The sequence below is a fragment of the Nelusetta ayraudi genome, unplaced genomic scaffold (assembly GCF_046127955.1).
Source record: "Nelusetta ayraudi isolate G7.1 ecotype Tasmania unplaced genomic scaffold, CSIRO-AGI_Nayr_v1 ptg000074l, whole genome shotgun sequence".
In the NCBI taxonomy this organism is placed as follows: domain Eukaryota; kingdom Metazoa; phylum Chordata; class Actinopteri; order Tetraodontiformes; family Monacanthidae; genus Nelusetta; species Nelusetta ayraudi.
In genome coordinates, this window is record NW_027466124.1 from 1,225,001 (window position 1) to 1,248,049 (window position 23,049).

The 23,049-nt window shown below is 46.9% G+C and overlaps 1 protein-coding gene across 3 annotated transcripts; it reads right to left on the minus strand.

Annotated features, from left to right (window-relative positions):
• Positions 1-766: 766 nt before the first annotated feature.
• Positions 767-20,336, minus strand: phf1 (PHD finger protein 1). Of its 3 annotated transcripts, none has more exons than XM_076043233.1 (15): positions 19,746-20,336; positions 18,583-18,674; positions 18,325-18,406; positions 16,871-16,957; positions 14,365-14,459; positions 12,432-12,580; positions 11,546-11,641; positions 9,670-9,738; positions 9,439-9,562; positions 8,710-8,777; positions 8,125-8,256; positions 6,492-6,570; positions 4,453-4,580; positions 4,297-4,383; positions 767-3,646 (listed from the first exon to the last, which is right to left on the minus strand). In XM_076043233.1, the coding sequence occupies exons 2-15, from the start codon at positions 18,658-18,660 to the stop codon at positions 3,154-3,156; spliced, it is 1,767 nt and encodes a 588-aa protein (XP_075899348.1). In that variant the 5' UTR covers positions 18,661-18,674; positions 19,746-20,336; the 3' UTR covers positions 767-3,153. The 3 variants fall into 3 exon arrangements, with proteins under 3 accessions (XP_075899348.1, XP_075899347.1, XP_075899349.1); XM_076043232.1 differs by having other exon boundaries at positions 767-3,649; positions 19,746-20,335; XM_076043234.1 differs by lacking the exon at positions 16,871-16,957 and having other exon boundaries at positions 767-3,649.
• Positions 20,337-23,049: the final 2,713 nt, after the last annotated feature.

Consider the following 23,049-nt stretch of genomic DNA (forward strand, 5'->3'; position numbering starts at 1 on the left):
ATAACAAATAAATAAATATCAATTAGAATGGGGCAAAATGTTATTTCTTTTTTTTTTTTTTTTTAATATAAACTGGCATAACACCAGACACAAACCTCAGAGACTGGTTACCCCTGACAGAGCTTTAGTGTGTGCTGTTGTCTGTGTTCCTCATTTGTGAAAGAGGGGGAAACAGTTAATGTTTTAAATGCTGTTAAAACAGTTGTCAGTTGTGAAAGACACAAATTAAAAATCCTTTTTTTTTAATGTACATTATTTTCATTCTTTTTAAAGTCTTTATCGTGGAGGGGAAATCAACACAAGTGTGGGATGTAGACCCTTAGATGTTGAATCAAATCTTTCCATTTAGAATTTCGGTCCATCTTGAAAAGTAACTGGCACAAAGACATGGAGGAAGCATCTGCCGCTTCTGTTGGCAGCAGTAGAAGCGGCTCTTAAGCATCCCTACAGGACACATTTGTCCGTAATCCAATGTATCGTCCCCATCAGACTCATTTCTTGCAAGTCTGGTCAACTTGTTTAATTGGTTTAGTTGTATCTTTTAATGAGGGTGGAGGAAAAACAATTCACATTGGTCCAAATGTAACTTCACGATTAACAGCTCACACACTTGACTAATATATATACATATATATATATATATATATATATATATATATATATATATATATATATATATATATATATATATATATATATACATATATATATTAAAAAGAAAAAAAACATTTGTGTCATTAGAGTCAGTAGAGAAACACACAAATCATTTAGACGAACCTTGTTTTTATTACTCATGTTACATATCAGGTTTTCAACGCAGAGTATACATATACAAACATAATCTCTTCAAAATACAACAAACTGAACTTGGACTTGACTAATACTTGGAAAAAAGAAGACATCCTCTCCCCCTTCCCCCGCCCGTGCGTGACGTGAACGGTGTTTGTCAACGCTGCTGCTGCTGCTGCTGCTGCCTGAAATGGATCAGTAGAAAGCGCCACCTAGTGTACAACCTATGACAAGCACTTGACGGTCAAAGACGGACCATAGAAAACACACATACATTCATCACCATCGGCCCAGACGGGTTCATCGCAGCTCCTCCCCGAAAAAACAAGCAAACAAACAAAAGCGTCAGTCACTGCGGAAGCGACGCAGCATCACTGCCACTGGATAATGAACGCATAGGTTAATTTAAAAAAATAAATAAATTCAAAAACTGGATGGACTCCGTAAGGTAAACCTGCCACAGTCTTTCCTCCAGACCGGAGTGGCTCGGTGCGACTGCTTTAAAAAAAAAAACAACCTCTGTATAAAATATAAACTCTAAGTACCTGTACCATGGTAATCTAGAATAGTGTTAGGAGAGCTGTCAGAGCTCCTAACTGCATGCTGTACTACTATCTGAAATAAAGCTTGATTTTGGAGTCACAGAATTAAAAAAAAGAAAAGAAAAGAAAAAATGGATAAAAAATTTCCGAATTCTGACATGAATCCCAGGAACTTTTAAGTGCAGAAATGAAACACATTCCTTTGAAACACACATATACCATTTTGCTGCTTCTGTTTAAATAAAAAAAATAAAATAAAAAAAAGACACAAGAAAAAAAAAAAAATCAAACAAACCGCTTCCTTGTTGCCAATATTTGTGTTTGTTAACGTGCTGCCAACCCCGACCGCCGCCACACTCATCTGATCATCTGTCATCTGATTGGCCGGCTCAGATCAGCAAACCAGAAGGGAGGTACACAACCCATGTAGGCACTATGCAACCACGTTAGAGATAACAAAAAAGATAAAATCATCTTGTCGTAGTAATATATCGTGAATATATAATTCTATCTATAAAACAAAAGCCCTCAGGCGGCTCCTAAGACTAGACACGTACGGTCGTCTAAATGTCAAAATATGACAAAAACCTAAGGGTAACAAATGAGTGACGCCCCCTAATACAATCTCTTATTAACAGACGGCCACGAGGGGAAAGGTCACGACCTCCGGAGGATTTGTTTTTCAGGTTGTGAAAAGCTGCTGCCGCCGCCACCGCCGGAGCAGGTGGAAAGCTCGCTCCGCTCCAGGTGGACTTTCACAGCTGCCACTGACAACGTGCCCTTGAGCAGAGCACAGCAGAGCACAGCAGAGCACCGCGGTGCTTTCAAATGGCTCTCGCCTCTTAATGTTCCGACGCTGCACTGCAAAGGAAAAGCTGCTGCATTTTCTTGTGAGAAATATCCACATCAACTAAATGATGAATCAAAGTGGTTTTTGTTGTATTTTTTTCAGTAGTTATTTTTGGAAGCACAATTAATTGAATGGAATATTCCAAGAACGACTTGGCTCTTTGATTTGGTTTTGCTTGACTTTAATTCCCCGGGCAGGATTTGGTTGTCATGTAATATTCTAACGGCATTTTAGAGCTAAACCTATTAAAGTTCTGTGTGATTAAAAATTGAAAAGTACTCCAACAACACCGTCCTGGGGATATAATCTTCTCCTGCGTCTCCATATTTACGTCTGAGATCGTCAAAACACTTGAGTAGTGCAAGGAGATCTGATCAGTCTGGAAGTCTTTCCTATCCTTGTTTCATTCTGGTTTTTGTTTTTTTGTTTTTTTCGTTTTGACACTTGACACAGAAAGTTTTCCTGGGGTTAAAAATGTTTTGGGAATGCCTGGTGGAAATGACAGCTGATTTTGCAGGTCAGGCTGAGTCACTTTGTGTTTCTAAATATCACACCTACCACCGTACCCTGGTGGAGTTCTAGAGGAGCCGGAGGGCAGATCCTTTGTACTAAAAATAAATAAATAATTGTACCCAGTTTGCAGCCTGAAAATCAGCAGATTCAGTTTTTCCTGCACAAATCCTACGGAGGTTTGAACATCTCCACTCGTTGGCGGTGAGACATGATAGATGCAAAGGCATATTCCAAAGTTAACAGTACAAATATCGGAGAGATCACTAGCAAAGAAGGACATGTACAGCGGTAACCCGCAGTGCGCTGCGATGACGTCCGCCTGGACTGGCGACACCAATCGGGAGTGCAGGTTTCCTGTTCTGCACTTCTCAGCGCCGCCACAAGCTACCGGCACAGAGTTCCTGTGCACCCCCCGCCCCAAAAAAAAACCCAAAGAAAAAAAGAAGAGCCGTCACGGTGTCAGTACAAACTCACGTTCTCCCACTCCACCAGGTACTGCACCTTCCCGTCTGCTGTCACCCGTCTGGCCAGGATCCGCACCGCCTCGCCGCCCCCCCAACCCCGGGTCACTGTCCCGTCCCCGCCTCCGGCTGTCATGCTGGCCCCGCCTCCACCTCCAGGTCCTCCGCCTCCAGGTCCTCCTCCTCCTCCTCCACCGCCACCCCCGCCTGTTTCTCCTCCTCCTCCACCTCCTCCACCTCCCCCTCCACCACCGCCTCCTCCGCCCACGCTGGTCTGGTAGGGGGGCAGGTCACGCAGGATGAGGGGCTCCAGCTGCTTCTGGCCCACCTGGTGCTGGTGGTTGTGATGGTGCTGGTGGGGGAGGAGGTGGTGTTGGTGGTTGTGGTGGTTGTTGTGGTGATTGTGGTGGTGATGGTGGTGGTGGTGGTGGTGGCTTCCGTTGGGGGGGTACGGTAGGAAGGGCGGAGGCACCCTGCACGTTTCCTCCACGCTGCTGGCAAAACACAGCACAGGTTCAAATACGAATAATGGAAAAAAGGAATTTGTTCCCTTCATTCACTGCCTGGTGACATTCACTCATTTTATATTGACGCTCATCCTGAAGTCAGTGCCCTGCACTGCTCTAGTCACGTTCAGGTAATTATAATCTTTATTCAAGGATCCGGGGAGCCACCTCACAGGATTAAGTAACCTCAAAAACAGCAAATTTAGCCCTCTGTTCACAGCCTCCAGTTAGAGAGCTAGGAATTAGCGTCTCACTACAAAAAAGTCCTTTGTTGGACCATGCATGTGTTTGGGAAGGGGATAAATACAAGGCGGGCAGGGGGTGTGATCACCAACCTAAAGACCAAGACCATTTTCTGCCCAGATCTCGAGAGCCTAAAACACAGCACTGCATGCACTTTCCAATATTAGCATTAGCATCCAACCAAGCAGGAATCCGCTGAATTGTGACATTAAGAGGTCTGATTTCCAAGAACTGCGTGTTTTAGCCCACACTTTCTCAGTACAATTGAATGGAAACACTGATTGTTGTTTAAAAAAATACACATAAATGTCATGGGAACGTAAAAATTGGTCTTCAGTTGACTCAATGTCAGTGGCAGGCCTTTAAAAACACGGATGATAAATCAGGCCAACCTGTTGTAGTGATGGAGACTCCTGGAGAGCGAAGTGTTCCCGTTGTAGGTGGTGTGGTAGAGGGCAAACATCTGCTTTGGAGGGGGACTGTGGACAGAGAAGGTTGCCTCTCAGTCCGGAACCATCGTTCTCACGCCTGGTTCACGCTGACCGTACCTCAGACTGAGCTCCTCCTCCTCCTCCTCCTCTGACTTCCTGGAGGTGTAAAGGCTGGCCCCTCCCACGTAGCCATGGCAACATGGCAGCAGCTCAATGCCGTTGGCAGCGACTGGAGGTGGACAAGCCTGGAGACACGGGAGACAGGAAGTGATTGGCTCGGCAGGGCGGTGGAGCCGGCGCATCCTTGCTGCTCGGACGCGCGTAAAGAAAAAAAAAAAAAAAAAAAACTCTCCGCGCTGAAAACTGTGTGCGGTAAATCTGTGAGGTAACGCAGCAGATGGGATGTTTCCCAGGTGGTTCATTTCACGCACATCCATCAAGGAATCAACGCACGGAATGGGATTTATTTCACTGTCTGTCACCGCTAGTTTAGCTGGTTAGCGGCAGCTCGGGGGCAGCTAGCATCTCCAAAAGCACTGAGGTGTTTACAACTAAAACCTGGGTAGCGGTAGCTAGGTGCAGCTGTAGCTAAGCTCGCAGTCTCTTCCTGCTATTCTGTAGCATTTTCTGCAGCCATTAGCGGCGTCATTCTGCTTTAGCCACAACTAAAAGGAATTAGAGGGGATATGAGGCATGAAGACCTGGCCTGAAAATGCATCTTTTTGATGAGGCATGTTCAAGATGGACGTGCTGAAGTGAAATCCCAGCGTCGCAGAGCTTGTAAATCTGCCTTCTGATTTTTGTTTTGAGATGCGCGTCATATTTTTTTTTTCTTCCTGCAGAGCCTGAAGGGCAGAACGTCTATAAAGCTGCACGGCGAGGAACAATAAATGAGTCAGATGATCCAGGCTCATGAGGCACGCAGCCATTACAGGAAGTCACAGGTGCAGCCAGTTAGCGGGGACGGGTAGGGCGGGGGGGCTCACTGAGTGCTCTGAACAAGCGCAAACATCGGAGCACAATCGGGGGAAATCAGTCACCGCAAATGTCGTCTGAGGAGGAGGCGGGAGGAGGCGGGAGGAGGCGGCGGCGCCACCTAAAGGCCCGTGCATTTCATTTCTCACCGTCGGACTGTGACGTATCGAACCGCTGCACTCGCCCTCACCCCGCTCGCCCCTCCCCCTCCCCTTTCTCACTCCCCCGACCTGCGCACGGCCCGTCACTTTGCCGTATTATTACCCGGCGGCCTCGCTCCCGATCGGCGCCATTTAAACGGATGTGCTCCGTCAACGCCGCGCTGTCCAGCTGCCAGCGCCACCTGACCAAACTGTAATCGACTGCAAAGCGCGCGCTTGGAAGCGATCCCAGGCGACGCTCGCCGGCTTTTCTCCCCCCACCCCCCCACCCCCCCTTCCTGGCATGTGTCACTTTCGCCATTCCCCGGGAGACGGATGGAGATCGGCATCACTCACTGGGGACCGACCGACCGACCGGCCAGCCAGGATTACTGCTGGGGCACACGGAACGTACGTATGCAGGACTGCTGCTGCTGCTGCTGCTGCTGCTGCTGCTGCTGCTGCTGCTGCTGCCGCGGCAATGGAATGTGGAATAAAAATAGTAACTGCCGTATGCGTTGGCGCTCGTCTCGCCGAGCTCTGCGGGAGGGGGGTGGGGGGGGGCGTTTGATGACGATGATAAACGCGTCGGTGGGCTGCAGATGTTGATGAAACACATCGCCGGCCTTTTATTTTCCCCTCTCTTTCACGCAGCCGAGTTGTTGTTGTTGTTGTTGTTTTTTTTACCTTGCCTTCCAACCACCCGTTCTGACTCCCGCCCGCTAGCACTTTGTATCCTTCATCCACAGAACTTCGGGAAAACGTCGGCGTTAGAGAACACGGCAGGGGTAACGAGAGAAAAGAGAAATAAAGAGACGCCGAGGCGACTGATCTGGGATGCGAGGCGCGGCGCCTCGTCACGCCGGCTGACTGACAGGTTATTTGGATCGCGGGGAGCTGTTTACCTGGCTGCATGGAGGAGGGAGGAGAGCGAAAAAATGAATAAATAAATAAATGAAAAAAGATGAAGGGAGGTGGTGGAGGAGGAGCGGTGTGAGAGGTTTAGTGTCCCCGGCCCTGATGGGCGACAGCGGCGCTGACCTGTGTCTCCGCCGTGCGACGCTTTGATTTACGCGACTCCGTCCCCGCCGCTCTCCGCTGGCAGGGGAGTGACAGCGGGCTGGGATGGAGAGAAAGACGGAGAGAGAAAGAGAGAGAAACAAACAGCAGTAATGAATACACACACACGAGCTATGTTTAGTTTACCGCTGCGCCGCCATGAAAGGCAGTGCAGCAAAGATAATACTAATGAGAACAATAACGTGGAAAAAAAATAACCCATCACACGGCTTTTTCTCTCTGGCTCTCTACTTCTGCAAGCAGGCAGGCAGACAGGCAGACAGGCAGACAGACAGACAGACAGACAGGCAGACAGGCAGACAGACAGACAGACAGACGTGGCAGAAGTTTAGATTAAAGGATACATTTCAACAAATTTTAGAAATAAAAGAAAAATAAAATATATATATAAAAAAAAAAAGCAGTAGTCTGCATTTATTGATCAAAGGCTCAAAGAAACTGATATTCTAAGATATGCGCAAAAAAAGTGTTGGTGAGCGACTTCTTTTCCAGTTTCACCATGAGAGGAACTAAACTAGGGAAGCCCGATATTATCCGCCTCGCGATATTATCGGCCGAGAAAGGCGTTGAAAATTAATATCGGAAAATATTGGTATCGTGATAAAATATTATATTATATTGTACTAAATATACATTTATTATATATATTTTTTTACAATGTCAATACCAGAATTTAGTATTCATGCCAAACAGTGAGTTCCTTGAATTTCCTGCAATCACTAAATAGTAAATCACACTACTTTAATTTACTCGTCTCTGCTACGCTTGATGATGTCATCAAACCGCATTGAAGCATAACAGCGAGCAACGCGCGTGTTTCAGCAGAGTGGTTTCAGTGGTGGCTGACTGCTAACAAAGTAGCTCGTTCGTAACTGACGACACGACCGCATATACCGCTATCGCTTGATATCGCTTGATATCAGTATCGCAAATTAGGAGCTGGACAATATGGGGATATCGGTGAAAAAGTCAATATCGGACATCGCCAGTATAAACGTATGTTAACATATGTTTGTTTTGCCACTGAGAGCAAAAGCCCATCACGACCGACTGCACTGCACCGAGGCCAGTTTTGCTACTGCTGCTGCTGCAGCAAAAGTAAATAAATAAATAAATAAATAAATAAATAAATAAATAACACATTTTCATCGCATTTGATTCTCCGGCAAAATGCTGGAAACGATGAAAGATGAAAAGCACGTGTGTGAAATCTGCAGACTGCGGCAAACGGGCGCCGCGCACACCTGAGGATGTGCAGATGTGAGAGCACCAGAGGAGTGAGCTGCACTCCGTTCCGGCACGATTCACTCTGTGAAACTCAAAACGTAGCAGCTTCTGACTCCCGCACTAAACCCGCTTTCTGCCCTCTGAGGCCTTTTAACCTGCCACACCAGACGGAACATTTAATGTGTCCGTCCAGATTCAGTTCGCAGGACTGGGATCGAGCCCAAAGAAAACGTTCAGAGGCCCCTGATTGGCGGAAAGGTTTAAAGCTCGAGCAGCTTCAGGCTTCCCGTTGATGAAGAGGGCACAGAAATGTTGCTGCGCTGCCAGTTTACGCGTGCAGTTGGACCGACACCGTCCTCACTCTGACCTTCTCCGGTGCGCGATGTTGGTGGGCGGGTCGGTGATGAGCGGCGTGGAGTCTGATGTTAGCGGCGGCGGGGCTCGCACCTGCAGCCCAAAGAGACACTTCTTCTTCTTGATTTCCTTCCCAGAGACAAACCTGGAGCAACAGTTTAGAAAACAACATTAGGGTGTTTTTCATTTCTCACTCTTCTCTGATGTCAGTGTCTTCAAAAAATCTTTAACGTGGAAATAAAATGTATTCATGCTCCTAATAGAAGACAAAATTCAGGACAATTTGAAAGGAGTGGCTGGGGTACAATTTTGCCGGCAAGGTTTTTTCCCTGTGATATCGTCATTTCAAAATAAAAACACATTCAAATAAAATTGGCTTTCAAAATGATACACTAGAGCGCAAGCTCACTATTTCTGATCCTGCACTCAAGATCACACGTCTCACCTCCCGCGTTTTCAGCTTTAATGTCCAACATCACAAACCCTGAGGCACTTACAAGACCCCGCCCCTTCACCCGCGCCCCCCTGCTCCGATCCATTCATCAGTCGGGCAGCGTGCAGCTGGTGCTTATTCTTCCGACGGCGTGCAGCGACTTACCTGTCCTTGTGGGAGTTGAGAGCGTTGAGGAGATTGTGACAGCGGTCCTGCCTCGGAGTGTCAGAGAGCTGGAGGGCAGACAGCAGAGCGAAGTCAGACACACACACACACACACACACAGTTTCCTAAAAAGATCTACATAGAATAAAAATAAATAATTATTATTATTATTTTCTGAATTATATTTGTTGACGTCAGTTCATATCTTTAAGAAAGAAATATCCACTAATAACTTATTTCTCCAGTTTGACCGTGACATCTGTTACGGTTATGAAATCAATAAGTGAAGAAACCGCTGGAAATAAAATTTAAATTTAAATTCTTTCTGAATTAAAAAATATATAGAAATCTGTTATTATATTTTTGTAATTAATAATAAAAAAGTATTTTCATATAATTTTTAACAGAGCTAAAAAAAAAAAAAAAAGACCTTCGGTTGTTGATTTGGCTGCATGTGCCGTTTAAATAATGCCACTCACAATCTCTACTTCAAAAGGCCGGGATCTAAACCCCCCCCCCCATCCTGGCATAAAGTAAAGACGTGCAAAGTCAAATGTCAAAGTCTTCAGCGAGGTGGAATATCCCTTTACGCCAGAGGTCACGCTTCTGTTTCAGGCGCCACACGTTGCTTTAACGGCGGCTAATGCGCTTTAAGTCTCGCCGACGCAACAGGGCCGGCGGCGTTTCACAGCATTTCATCATGAGGCGTGAATGAGGAAATATCAATACCGCGCCCAGCAGCAGCGACTCCCAGTTCTCGTTGGTGAAGGACAGGATTTCATGGTCAAAATCAAAGTATTTCCTCTTGCAGCACAGCGAGAGATGGTAGAGCACTAAGTGAGCCAGGTCCACCCTGCGTTTCATGACACAGTGGAACAGAGACAAATTGGGCGTTAGCTGACTCAAGCTGGAAACAGACATTTTGGGGCCGTGAAGATTGTCAGCGTGGAGGAACATCACCAGGTCATGGGCAGCCTCTGGACCGTCTCGGGTCCCTTGGTGCACACCGAGCACTGGAACTGGTAGAACCTACCGGGAGAAGAAGCACAGCCGGGCATCACATGGCATGTTGCTTTCAGTGAGTTGCACAACCTGAGCAGTTGGTGAGAGTTGTGCAGAGTCTGAGGATGTTGGAGCTGCAGAGGTTTCACCTTGAAAAAAAAAAAAAAAACCTGTCTACTTCCCTCTGACGCTTAACTTGCACTGGTTTCAGCATTTTGACCGCCGTGACGCCTGTCCTCTGGAAACACTGACTTTTAATCCATAAAAGATTTAGTTTGGTAGATTTCACATTATCGCCCGACAGAATTTTAAGAACATCTTTAAACATAAAAGTAATAGGCTTAATACAACACATTCAATCATGATTTTGTTTTACGTGAATATCTCAACTTTTTTTTTTATTATTATTTACATTGTACATACCAGTTTTATTTTTAAAATAGAGATATAAAAACAGGGCCAATATTTTTTTTTTCCTTTATTAACAAAGCAGTTGTAAAGAAAATGACAAGGCATAGAAAATTAAAATAAATAAAATAAAAAAAAATAGATCTGTAAGGTTGTGGGTACAGAACCCTCGATTAGATGACCCGTAAGCTTTTCCATCACGATCCACTTTCAACTCTAACCCCTCTCAACCGGGCCCCTTTTTTTTTTTTTTTACCTTGGACTCATAATTGAGTCCCTGTTAGCAAATCAGACTGGACAATTCAACCCACAGTGAGCAGCGACCGGCAGGCGGGTGACCGTGAAGGCTGGACACGAGCCACACCGACAATGAGGCGCACCACGTGCCCTCCTATACATGCGCGTGTCTCATGGAAGGTCAGACCGACAGACAGACAGACAGACAGACAGACAGACAGAAAGACAGACAGACTGAAAGACAGACAGACAGACAGACAGACAGACAGGCAGACAGACAGGCAGACAGACAGACAGACAGAACGACCGACAGACAGACAGGCAGACAGACCGACAGGCAGACAGACCGACCAACAGACAGACAGACAGACAGGCAGGCAGGCAGACAGACAGACAGGCAGACAGACAGACAGACAGGCAGGCAGGCAGACAGACAGACAGACAGACAGACAGGCAGACAGACAGATGGTGTGTTTACTATTCCAACTGTGAAGCCTTACAGAGCCTTCTCCTCTTCCTGCCGTCACCTTCTCCCCGGCAGATGTTGCACCAATCCCGGTTATCAACCCCCCCCAAACCCCCCACCCCACCACCATCCCCACCTTCCCCACAACACCCCCCGACTGTCAATCCAATTATAACCCCTCCCTCTCTCGTTCGCCAGTCACACAGCGTCAGCGCGGCCTGCCAGACGCAGATGGTTAATGGCAATAATAACTTAATGGATGGCCACGTTTTACGGCACGCGCGAGACGCAGCCCATCAAACTCCGCCTGCAATCAGCACTTATCCCGTCCAACGTCCGTCCTCCTCCTCCCTGCTCCCCCCCCCCACCGACTCCTCTCGGAGTCGCAGAGCGCGCGTGCGAGTTGCGACGCGGCTTCCAGAGCGTTGACGTTCTCGTTAGCCGCTTAGACGTGGGCTAATTAACGCAATTCGCCGGCAAAGGACGCCTCCGTGACGGACGACTTCATCCAACTCCCCTCGGTTCAGACTCTCACTGGTGATTGGACGCTTTCAGCTGAAAGGTTTTGGGGTTTTTGTTTTTGTTTTTGTTTTTTAATTAAGTGGACGCAGCCTCACCAAATGTGATGAATTATCATTATTATTGTTATTATCATCATTACTGTTATTATCATCATTATTATTTCTTTCTTTTTGCAAAGTAAGGCAGTCAGTTGGGACCCACCTGTCTCCATACAGCAGCGGCTTGGTCAGACACTGCGTGCAGGCCTCGTGAAACCACTGGCCGCAGCTGCCGCACTGCAACATCTTCAGGTTCCACCTGCGGTTGGACAGCACACAGTCGTCAAGCGAGCACACACACACGCACACACACACACACACACACACGCACACGCACAGCACGCAGCACACATGAGCGAACAAAACAAAGAAACTTGTCCTTCTAGCCGCCTGTGACAAGTTTGTACTCATGCATAATTAATGGCGGAGTGAAGGGCTGATGACTGCGGCTGCCACTTCACGTTCCCTCCGCCGAGATGGCTGAGTCGTCAAGGTGCGAGGCGAGCCGAGCAGAGCCGCCGGGAGCTCACGCAGATCTGGCAGCTCGCAGTTTGTTCTCACGACCCGACGCGTCTTAAGGAGGCGGCGGCTGGTGTTGTTTTATTTAAGCCTGGCAGCTGAAGCGACAGCATCCACAAAACTTGATGCAGTTGTTGACGTTGCTAATTTGGAATCTTCTTTTTCTTTAGAAAAAAAAAAAAAGACAAGAGCCACTTTCAAACAGCGTTTGACACGCCTGGTGCACTCTGAAAATAATCCCCAAGATGAGAGAGGGAAAAAGCTGCGGCTGACGTCAGTAAAAAGATGGAACTGAGGCCGCAATTCTGGTTTTGAACTTGATTGTCCCATGTCCTTGTTTTTTTTTTTCCATTGTTATATACTTACTGTACTCAAAGTTGACTTGGTGTTTGTATGTACGTGTATATCATTTTCTTTAAAAAAAAAAAAAAAGAAAAAAGAAATATATACATATATATATATATATATATATATATATATATATATATATATATATACATACATATATATATATATTTATTGTCACTCACTCTCCGGGCCCGGCGCAGTAGCAGTAACACTGCTGCTGATTGGTCAGATGCTGCGGGTCCCAGTCCAAAGACGACAGCGTGTACGGGAGGCGGAGTTTCATGAACTGCATGAGCCGGGCGAAGCGTCCTCGTTTGAGGGCTCCGCCTCTCTGGAATCGAAACGAGAGCGACGGTCAGTGACTTTTGTCACATCAGTGGAGCCTCCGGACTTTTGTGTGCAAATATGTGTCTTTTGTTTGTGTGACACTGCAACGCACAGACAACAATGAGTCCTCACAGTAATCTGTGTCTCACAGATTCATCTTTCACGTCTATAAAAGTCTGTGCCGAAACCATCACTATTGGACATGGGCCCTTTGTGATGTCATAAAGGGCAACAATACCACTCCCAGGTTTGTGACTGCACGCGCAGCCAGGGTGTTTCTTTTGTCTTAACACGCAGTTTTCTCGATAATCAAGTGTTTTGCCCAAGCGGGCAGGACTAACTATCAGTTTACTGAATGTGGACAAACTAGCTGCCCACAGGAGGGAGACAGTATATGACAGAAAGAAATAGAGGCACAAGAAGCAATGAGGAAGAGCAAGGAGGAAGACAAAAGACAAGGACAAAGAAAATAAAGAAGAAAGATGTGGTTTGAGTCAGACACCGAGGATTCAGGACCAGTCAGAGGGAGCGACAGACAGCAATCAGATCTGAATCTGGACACCAGAGATGAAGGTTAATACCGACTGCGAGTGCATGTGGTGAAGCATGACGGGCTGCAAGCCTGTCACAAAAAACAAAACAAAACTACAAAACAAAACAACATTTGGAGTCCAGGTGTAAAGGAGGCCAGAGGGAGACGGCGGAGAAAGGAGCCATCCGTCTCATTTTATTGTAGGTCAGCCGTGAGTGATGGCGTCCGGGCCAGGAAGTCTGGACGATGAGATACGGACGTTGACCGATGGACAATTAACCGTCTCGCCGCTACAGAAGTGGAGCGCGTTTGATGGATTGACTTTGGATGTAGTGGCCTCGACCCCGGCTGTAATATCTCGCACCCACCGGCTATTGATTGTGTTAACAATCTCGGCCGTCACACCGCGCGACATCCCGAAACAAACCGAGGGGGCGTAAAAAAAAAAAGGTCCCAGATTCAGCCGGGTTTTATTTTTCTATCCCAGGCTTCAGCCGAGGAGCTTTGCATTAAGGACAGAAAAAAGAAAAAAAAAAGAAAAAAAAAAAAAACAGGATACCGAGCACTTTGTTTACAGCCTCCTCCTAAATAAGAGGCCTAGTTGTTGTATTGTTCACATGTACAGTGCCAGTGTTAAACTTTGAGTGACTCACTAAACTTGTGCTGTTGTTGGACACACTGCAGGGTGGCTTCTTCAGCACAAGGAGCTGTCCACTGCTCTTTTATTTATTTATTTACTTTTTGGGGGGGGGGGAGTCATGCACAGCACAGGATACATATTACACTATACACTATTTATGTATGATAAGCATTCTTTTAGATTCTCTCTCTAAAAGATATTCGTATACTGTATATTGCCTCTCTGTGGGACCGTCCGTCATTTTTTTCCCCCTCAAAATATTGGTTCAAGCGAGCCAGATGCAATAACTCCCCGCCGCTGCCACAACGATAAAACCGAAACAGAGCCTCGCCAAATTAAAGAAGGTGAGTTTGGGGGGGGGGGGGGGGGGGGGTTGCAACAGATTTTCTAGGCCATTGTCACAGAGGGCGGTGCGTTTGAACGCACACGCTCTGACAGTTGGACTTTTCTCACCTTCAAGCCGGAGACACATATGGGGAAACTCTAAATAAAGCAGGTTTTTTTGGTTGTTTTTTTTTTCCTGCCTATCAGAGCTGGGACTCCTCCCCTCTTTACGCACTGAACCCCCCCCCCCCCTCCAAAAGTGTGCGAGACAGAGAGATAAGCGGGGCCTGACCTTGGTGGAGACTGCAAAGACACACTGCCGACATATCCAGGAGTCGCTGTCAGCTTCCGGTTCGATGGTCGGCGTGTGGCACTCTGGATGATAACCTGTAATGGGAGCAGGGGGAGGAGGAGGAGGCGGATGGAGGGAGGAAGGAGGGAGGGAGGGAGGGAGGAGGGGGAGGCAGAGCGTTTAATCTGCGGTTAGCAGACAGACATCCCGGCTGACAATAATGGCAAAGCAGCTGCATGTTTAGTGCTCTGCTGGCTCCCTCCAATAGCGTGCAAAGGAAAGAAAAAAAAAAAAAGGGAAAAGGAAAAGGAAGAAAAAATAGCATCTGCATGTAATAGCGCAGGCGGTGTTTGTCTGTCGGCTTCTCCTTCCTTTTTTCCCCTCCACTAAACCAACTGTCAGCAGTCGCTTCAGTCTGACTGAGGCGGGCGGAAGAGGGCAAGAAATGACGGTGAAATCGTCTCTGCACCGCCTGACGCAGAGCCGTTCCGAGGTCCCCCCTACCCCCCCGCCCTCACCCCCCCCCCCCCCCCCACACACACACACACACTTGCACTTCATTATACTTCATTTCATCAGAACTTTTAAAGTTTAATGTTGTAAGTGCAGCCATCCCGACAGCAGAAGGCTGTTTTCACACCCGTCTGCAGAGGAGGGGGAGTGTGTGTGCGTGCGTGTGTGTGTGTGTGTGTGTGTGTGTGCGCGTGTGTTGTTTCTCGGCGGCGTGATTAACAGACAGCAGCGGCAGCAGCTACGGCAAAGTAGGACGCGTCTCCCATCCCCGTGGTTAAACTTTCATAGGAGATAAATATTTGCGCATCCCGACGCAGCGTTCGTCGCCGAGGTTGACAGCTGACGAACTGTGATGGGTTGGGGAAAAAAAGACAAAGAGACGAGGTCAAAGGTGACGCCCTCCGAGGGCCCCTGTTTGACTAAATGGCCCGACGCGAGTCTGTCATGTTCAGACCAGCAGAAACTCAACCGACTGTTTCACTCTAATGTATTTAAATTTACTCATTTGGCCTCAAGACAGCAGAAAAGTCAGACAGGCTGTTCTTCGCTGGTGTTGGTGGTGGATGTTTATTTATTTATTTATTTATTTGCCGTTGTTGTTGTTGTTGTTGTTGTTGTTGTTCTGAACCCCTCAGAGAGAGTCCGTATACATCTGGACTGGTAAAGTCTTTTTTTATTTATTTATTTATTTAATTTTTTTATGGTGATCCTATGATGAAGCATCTCTTTTATTTATTAACGTAGCGATGCATTATTCATCTGGTTTGTTTCCAGACTTCCTCTGTCTGTTGTTTGATGTGGTGCCTTTAAAGCCCATGTGGTCACGGACATAAATCACAGTGACGAAGATATCCGCCTGGGTTCATGTAATCAACTGCACTACAGTCTGTGCCTCTGAGCCCTTTGTGATGTCACAGGGGACACTGGATGCCTCTCCCAGGTTGGTGACCACACCTGCAGCTGGGTGTCAGCTCCGCCCTCTGAGGCCGCCTGTTTTCGGCCCCAGGCTTCCAATCCAACGAAGCATCTGCTTTACCAGGACGCAGTGTTCCAAGTGGGAGACAGTAAACAGAGGGCTAAATATGCTGTTTGCAGCAAATCTAGTGAGCTTTTTCTTAATGGGACGAGAAAAAAAAAATGATCTGAAAACGATTGGAATATGGGAATATAAGCAATTAATTTTGCAATCGGCTTAATATGAATAATCGCTCGTAAATTTGATGTATTTTTTTTTCACTGTTTTTTGTTTTGACCTTGTCAGTGTCTAGTTAGCTGGAGCTGAGGATAATTTGATGATCCAACGATGAATGCCTTGTTCATTCATTGATCAGCTTTTTAATCAATCACTTCATAATTTACTTCCTGGTTTTCTCCTTTGGTATTGTGGTTAAATAGCCTGTAAAATATATGTATATATACATACATATCTATAATTGTGTGTGTGTGTGTGTGTGTGTGTGTGTATATATATTTATATGTATGTATACATATATATATATATATATATATATATATACATATATATATATATATATATATATATATATATACATATATATATATATATATATATATATATATATCGTGGCTATATATGTGTGTGTGTGTGTGTGTGTGTGTGTGCAAATATATACACACACATTTCTCAGGCTCTGCCATCCGTAGTCTGCCTAATAAAACCTGTCCGGCGGTGATCTCCTCTGTAAGCCCAAGTAAAGACTTTGTGTGGCATTAGCGTTCGTGAGCAGCACTCCATTTGTGTAGGTATCTCATTTATATTCCAGTCAGGCTCCAGGTGGAACTGCTCAGATCTATCATTTACGCCTCTCTGTATTCTTTTCTTTTTTTTTTCTTTTTCTTTTTCTTTTACCTTTAAGAGCAACACTGTTATTTACCACGCCACGTCAAATCCTCAAGGTCAACGCGAGGAACTCGTGGAGAACCAGCGCTGGGCTGACAAGCGCGCCGACTACGGCCGGCGTGCTTTGCTTACCGTGGCGACACTTGAGACAATTTATGAGGGGTTCTTTAAGAGGCGGAGCGTCGCAGACACAGCAAACTTCTTCCACTCCGACGGCGACTGGAGAGGACGAAGGGGGGCAGACGGACAGACAGACAGACAGACAGACAGACAGACAGACAGAACAGTCAGCGGCATTAATTTATGTATATCGATTCACATCCTTGCCACCCCATTGATTTCAGTGTCTCCTGCATCCTTTCACATTTCACTTCATTTGACGGGCGGATGTTCAGCCGGGTCCTAACAAGGAGCGGGCTTCCTCCAGCACTTCCCTCCTTTTGATGTTAGCTGGAGGGAGGGAGGTGGCGGCGTTTCCCTGTGGAGTCATTAGCCTGATAAATTAATAAATAGGCTCTAATACACCAATTAGGTCTCAACGCGCCTCGATCAAAAGATTCGCACCACTCGGCAGCGTCACAACCGAGGAAATGACTCTCATTTTCTCTGCCGTTTTGTTTTGTTTTTTTTTTTTCCCTTATTCTTCTTCTTTGAGGAAATCTTTTTTGTCCCTCCTGAAATGAAAATGTTGCCCTTTCGAGATGGGCTTTGTGTTCCACTTCCAATTGAACTTCCAGTTTATGACGTGGCATAAAGACAAAAAGCAGGGAGGCTGCAAACTGCAAACCACAGAAGAAGAAATACAGGAAGCAACTTGTAAAGAGGCTGGCGTAAAAAAGTCTGAAGGTGAAACCTTCAGAGCCGAATACGCATTAGCATGCGAGCTAACGTTAGTATGTCCTAGCTACCTGACTGGATTATGTGTGATCAAAGCCAGCAGTCCAAACCACAAGATTCAAGTTCAGCCTTTAAAGAAAAAAAAAAAAAACACAAAACAGTAGAAAAAGAAGCAGTTGTTAAAAAAAGAAAAAAAAAAAAAGAAAAAGTCACTTGTGGTGAAAAATAGCAGTGCCTGATGCGGGACACTATTACAGCGCCACACAATGATTGTGCTGCATGTAAATGTGTTGACAGAAGTATGCATATTGGTTTTACCCTTGACTGGTTTTGCCAATGTTTTAGTTCAAATACGGCGGCTGATCACAGCCAGCCGCGAGATGACAAGCGACACATACGAACAACAGGGAGCCTGAAAGTGTCGCTTATCTGGCTCGACTGCCAGCCACTGCCTCATCTTCTGCAGCTTTAAATTAAATAAATCCAAAGAATTCAAAGAACTTTCTGCTGTGCCAAAATTACAAAGAGTTAAAGGCTGAAGTTGTTTTTTCTTTTTCTTTTTTTTTATCCGGCACAGGTGAAGAAAAGTTAACTCCACAGGGGAGAGAAAAAAAATGTATTTACCATCTGAAGACACATTTTTAGTTGTTTTTTTTTTAGAACCTCAAACCAGAAGCCTATTTATTACAAAGTGCTCCCAAAAGGAAGAGGCCTGCTTTTCATGCACTGTAACGAAAGAAAAGTCTTACAGGAGTGGATGTCCTTCCTCAGAACCCAGAACTCAGAGTTGTCCTCAAATCTCACCAGACAAGATTGCTTGACTCCGTCTACCTGAGTGGGAGATAGCAGGTGAGCAGAATGATTGACAAAACTAAATGGAAGTCTTTTCAAATCCAGCCATACACACACACACACACACACACACACACACACACACACACACACAGACACACAAGCAAGCGCGCACGCACGGGCGCACACGAACACACTCCTCCACATGCACTTACTCTTTTCACATTGCCTAGGTAGAGCAGTCCATCACTCCATCGAGCCAACACATCATCTCCTTCACTCACTCCCCCCATCCTGAGGAGAGAGGCTGGGAGAGAGGAGGTGGGGGTGAGTGGGGGGGGGTGGAGGTAGGGGGGAGAGGAGGAGAGAGGAGAGGAGAGGAGTGGGGGGGGGGGCAGGGGAGGGGAGGGGAGAGGAGAGGAGCGGAGCAGGGCTCATGTGAAATGGAAATCCGATTTATTCGCTGAATACTTTGCTGCCATTGCTGACAGAGGGGGTTTATGGCCCCTGCATTTCAGTTCGCTCACAGACAGCGAGTGCAAAGAGGTTATACCCACACACACACACACACACACACACACACACACACACACACACACACACACAAACGCACACGCGCACGCACGCACTCCTAACAGCTTCTCTTTTCAGACCAGAGCATAGCGACAGCCCGCATCCACCATGGGTTTGATAGATGACAGTGAGCACACAAGAAAGACAAATGATTACTGCACACATGGCGCGCGCACGCACGCACACACACGCACGCACACACACGCACACACTCCAAACACTGCATGATGACTGCTGCAATACAGTTTGACTGAGGGAAGCGCGCGTCCTCGTGCAGCCAAACGACCACTTCTGCCAGCCACTTTGCTCTTCCTCTCCTCCCCCCCCCTCCTCCCTCCCCCACTCACCTCACCTCACACAAACACACACACACACACACACACACACACACACACACACACACACACACACCTCCAAAAGAAAGAGAGAAAAAAAACACACACACACCCTACAAACTTGAATAGATGCATGACATGACAGCGGGCATTATCTCTGCACGTTGAGCAATTGGTTCCAGTGCATGCACTCAAAAGAGACGCAGGATGCATAACAGTGGCGCACGCAGCAGCAGCAGAAGAAGCAGCAGCAGAAGCAGCAGCAGCAGCGGCGGCGGCAGCAGCAGCAGCAGCAGCAGCTCCCCTTTTGTCACTCAGAAAGAATAGAAGGGGGCGGGGGGGTGCACGTTAAGAAAAGAAGAAAAAAAATATTAATAATGATAGTAATAATAACGGTCTGGGTGGTTGGGGAGGGGGGGGGGGGGTTCGAGGGGGGTGGTAGGTTGGAGCTGGCCGGCCGCCGAGGGTACCTGTCAAGTCGAACTCCTCTCCGGGGTCACGGTGATTCCTGGCCGGGCTGCGATGCCCTCATCTGCTGTGGACCTCCGCTGCCCAATTAGTGGCCGCCGCGGTGCGCAGCAGCTTGCGTGCGTTCAAAAAGTGGTCGGCGTGCATGTATGTGTTCGCCGTCAGTCAAGTCGTCAGCGTGCGCGAGGAGGAGGAGGAGGAGGAGCACAGGAGGAGCAGAAGCAGCAGGAGGAGGAGGAGGAGGAGGAGGAGGAGGAAAAGGCGGCTGCTGACGGTCCGTCCGCGTCTCTGCCTAGTTTGTCCGTCCTCCGCCGTGCCGTGTCGTCATGTCCCACCACCTCCGCCGGCAGCAGCGCCGCCGCTACTGACGCCGTGAGGGCGGCGGGTGTTTCGCCGGAATCAAGCCGCCAGAGACGCCATCATCCCCGCCTGCCTGCCTGCCTGCCTGCACGCCCGCCTGCCTGCCTGCCTGCCTGCCTCTCGCGCTCCTCCGACTTGTTGTGACGCAGACATAAAACACCCAGATAGTGCGGGAGGGGGGTGAAGGGGGTGAGAGGGAGGGAGGAAGGGATGCTGATACAGTGGGTGGCGGGGGCGGGTGGTGGTGGTGTGTGTGTGTGTGGGGGGGGGGGTCCACGGTTAGAGCAGCTTCCTGTCTGTGGGGGGAGAGTGGGAGGAGGGGGGGGGGGGGGTGCTGACCCTAAAACGATGTGACAAGGTGGGACGGCGATGTCTGGCAGCTGGCGGGAGGGAGGGGAGGGAAGGGAGGCACGAGCGGCGGCGCGCCGCGAGGCAGGGGAAGCGGCCAATTAAACGGCCAATTAACGATTTTAGCCGCGTCATTAATTGGCCGCGCGCGCGGGAAGGCAGCGGCCGAGTTTTTTTTTTTTTTTTTTTTTCAGGGGAGGGGAGGGAACCTCCCGTGGAGGAAAGGAAAGTTTTCAAACTGAGAGAGAGAGAGAGAGAGAGAGAGAGAGAGAGAGAGAGACTCGGCAACAGACTGCTGTGTTTATTTGTTGTTGTTGTTGTTGTTTTTTTTATTATTATCATTATTATTTTTTTTATAATTATTTTTAAATCGTTTTCTTTTCATTCAGGCAGGCTGAAACACTGTAAGGATGGTTGTTGCTGCACGCACGCGCATGTGAGATGTGTGAGTGTGTGCGTGCGTGTGTGTGTGTGTTGTGCTACAAACTGAACAGAACAAAGACAACAAAATCGGCACAGGGCTTCTCAAGCGCACACATCATCTCATCTGCTGCACCGCAGGGTCATTTATACTCACAGCTGCTCTGGGCGGTTTTTGGGGAGGGTAAAAAAAAAAAAAAATCGAAATAAAAATTGTTTCCGATTCAATATGTCGCCTGCGCCGGAACGCTCGCCTCCTTGTTCATATCTGACACATCACCCACGGCGGTCAGCCGCGTGCTAACACCTCCGCGCGCTTCAAAATGGCCCCTGGCAGATTTGAGGGAGTGATAGAGAGGGCGCGCTTCCAGCTGTCACCACTAGGTGGGGAGCAAAAGCAAGAGCTGCCACTTTGCCGAGTGCCAGCTGCCAGCCAGCACCATCAGCGAGCTCACGAGAGGGAGAGGATGAGGGGTCGTGAAAGGGCCTGGATGGGGTCAGACTGTGTAGGGACAGTGGGCAAATAAAATACGACACAGGTTCAAATACAACTGTGTTTTTTTTATCATCATTGAATAAATCTAATATAAGCAGCGGGAAAGAAGGAGAAATCAAATACTTCTCTTTTGTCATTGAGTACACACTCAGATTGACAGATTTTGTGTCATGTGACACAAACACACCATTAGAAACATGCTAATCATTTGTACAAACACATTTTTCAAGAAGGTGTGTGGACATGCGTTAAAACATATTTTTGAAAAGAGCCATTAGGATAACAAACAAAAACAAACAACAATAAATAAACAAATAAATGCATCATTTTAGAAACTTAGAGTCCTTTTCCCAATGGATCTTACACCTTTAATATTTCAGGACAAAAACACGGAAGAAAAACAGCGGAAATACTCTTTTTTTTTTAAGTGGCAAGCTTTACTTCCCTCTGTCGTTGTCGAGCTGACTTACAAGTGCTTCAGGTGCGATAAAAGTTGCCAAATGTATGTCCATGTTGTTCAAAACATCCCACTGGGGAGGCGACAACATCAGTTTAACTTGTAAGCTGCCCTTAACTTGTAACTGCACTGTTTGAATTCTAATCTGATGAGTAAATAGGTTTTGAATTAAATTAGAAAAAAAAAAAAAAAGTTAGAAATTGAAGGATGCATATTCAAACATGTTTGGGCATGAAAACCTCAGGTAGTGCTGCTTCATATTGGATCTTTAGATTGTGGGAGGATTACTTTGAGATTAATCTAAATCAGGGGTGTCAAAATCAAATACACAGTGGGGCCAAAATGAAAAACTTGGACAAAGTCCTGGGCCAACATTAGCTGCGTTTCCATTACAGTTTTTCGCAAAATAAAAACAATATTTCTAAAAAAAATTCAACAAAGTACAATTACGATTTGCAGGTGTTTCCATTGAATGGTGTGAAGCGCACAAGCTTCTAGAAAAGCATGGATTTCCTGGTTACTAAACCCAATTTTGAAGTACAATTTCACAAGATGTTCCACAAAAGACATGTTGTCAAGTGACGAAGGTGCGCTAACGGCATAAATTGACCTATCGTTATTCTCGAAAATTTCCATTTTCTTCATGAAATTTCAACTTTATTCACAAAATTTCGTCATTTTTACGTCGACTTTATTCACAGAATTGTGTCTTTTTTTTATGTCGACTTTTTTCACGAAAGTTTTATTTTATTCACGAAATTTCAGCTTAAAACTCGAAATGAAAACTAATTAAAAAAAAAAAAATCTCCTTTCTGTAATATTTTTTTTTTTTTCTCTTTTGGTGGCCCTAATCCTCTTTCGTATTTGAGACCATTGTTCAGGGTAGGTGAAAAAAGTTAAACATATGTAAAGCTGCACTTCATCATGCTGCTGTGTATCGAGTCGTGCTCCCGATTCATTGACGAGAGGTGACTGAAACCTTCTTTTCTCCCTTTTTTTTTCATTACAGGGCCCCTTGAGCTACTTCCCTCCCTGCTGCTGCAGCTGCTGCTGCTGCTGCTGCTAATGGCAACAGGGACGCGCGCGTGGCGTGCTCGTAAGCAGCGAGTGAAGCGGATGTCTCCCCCTGTCGGTCCCAGGATGCCGTGACATTTTCCCCGGAGGCTCGGCCCGCAGATCAGGCCGGTGCCGGTGCTTTACACACACACACACACACACACACACA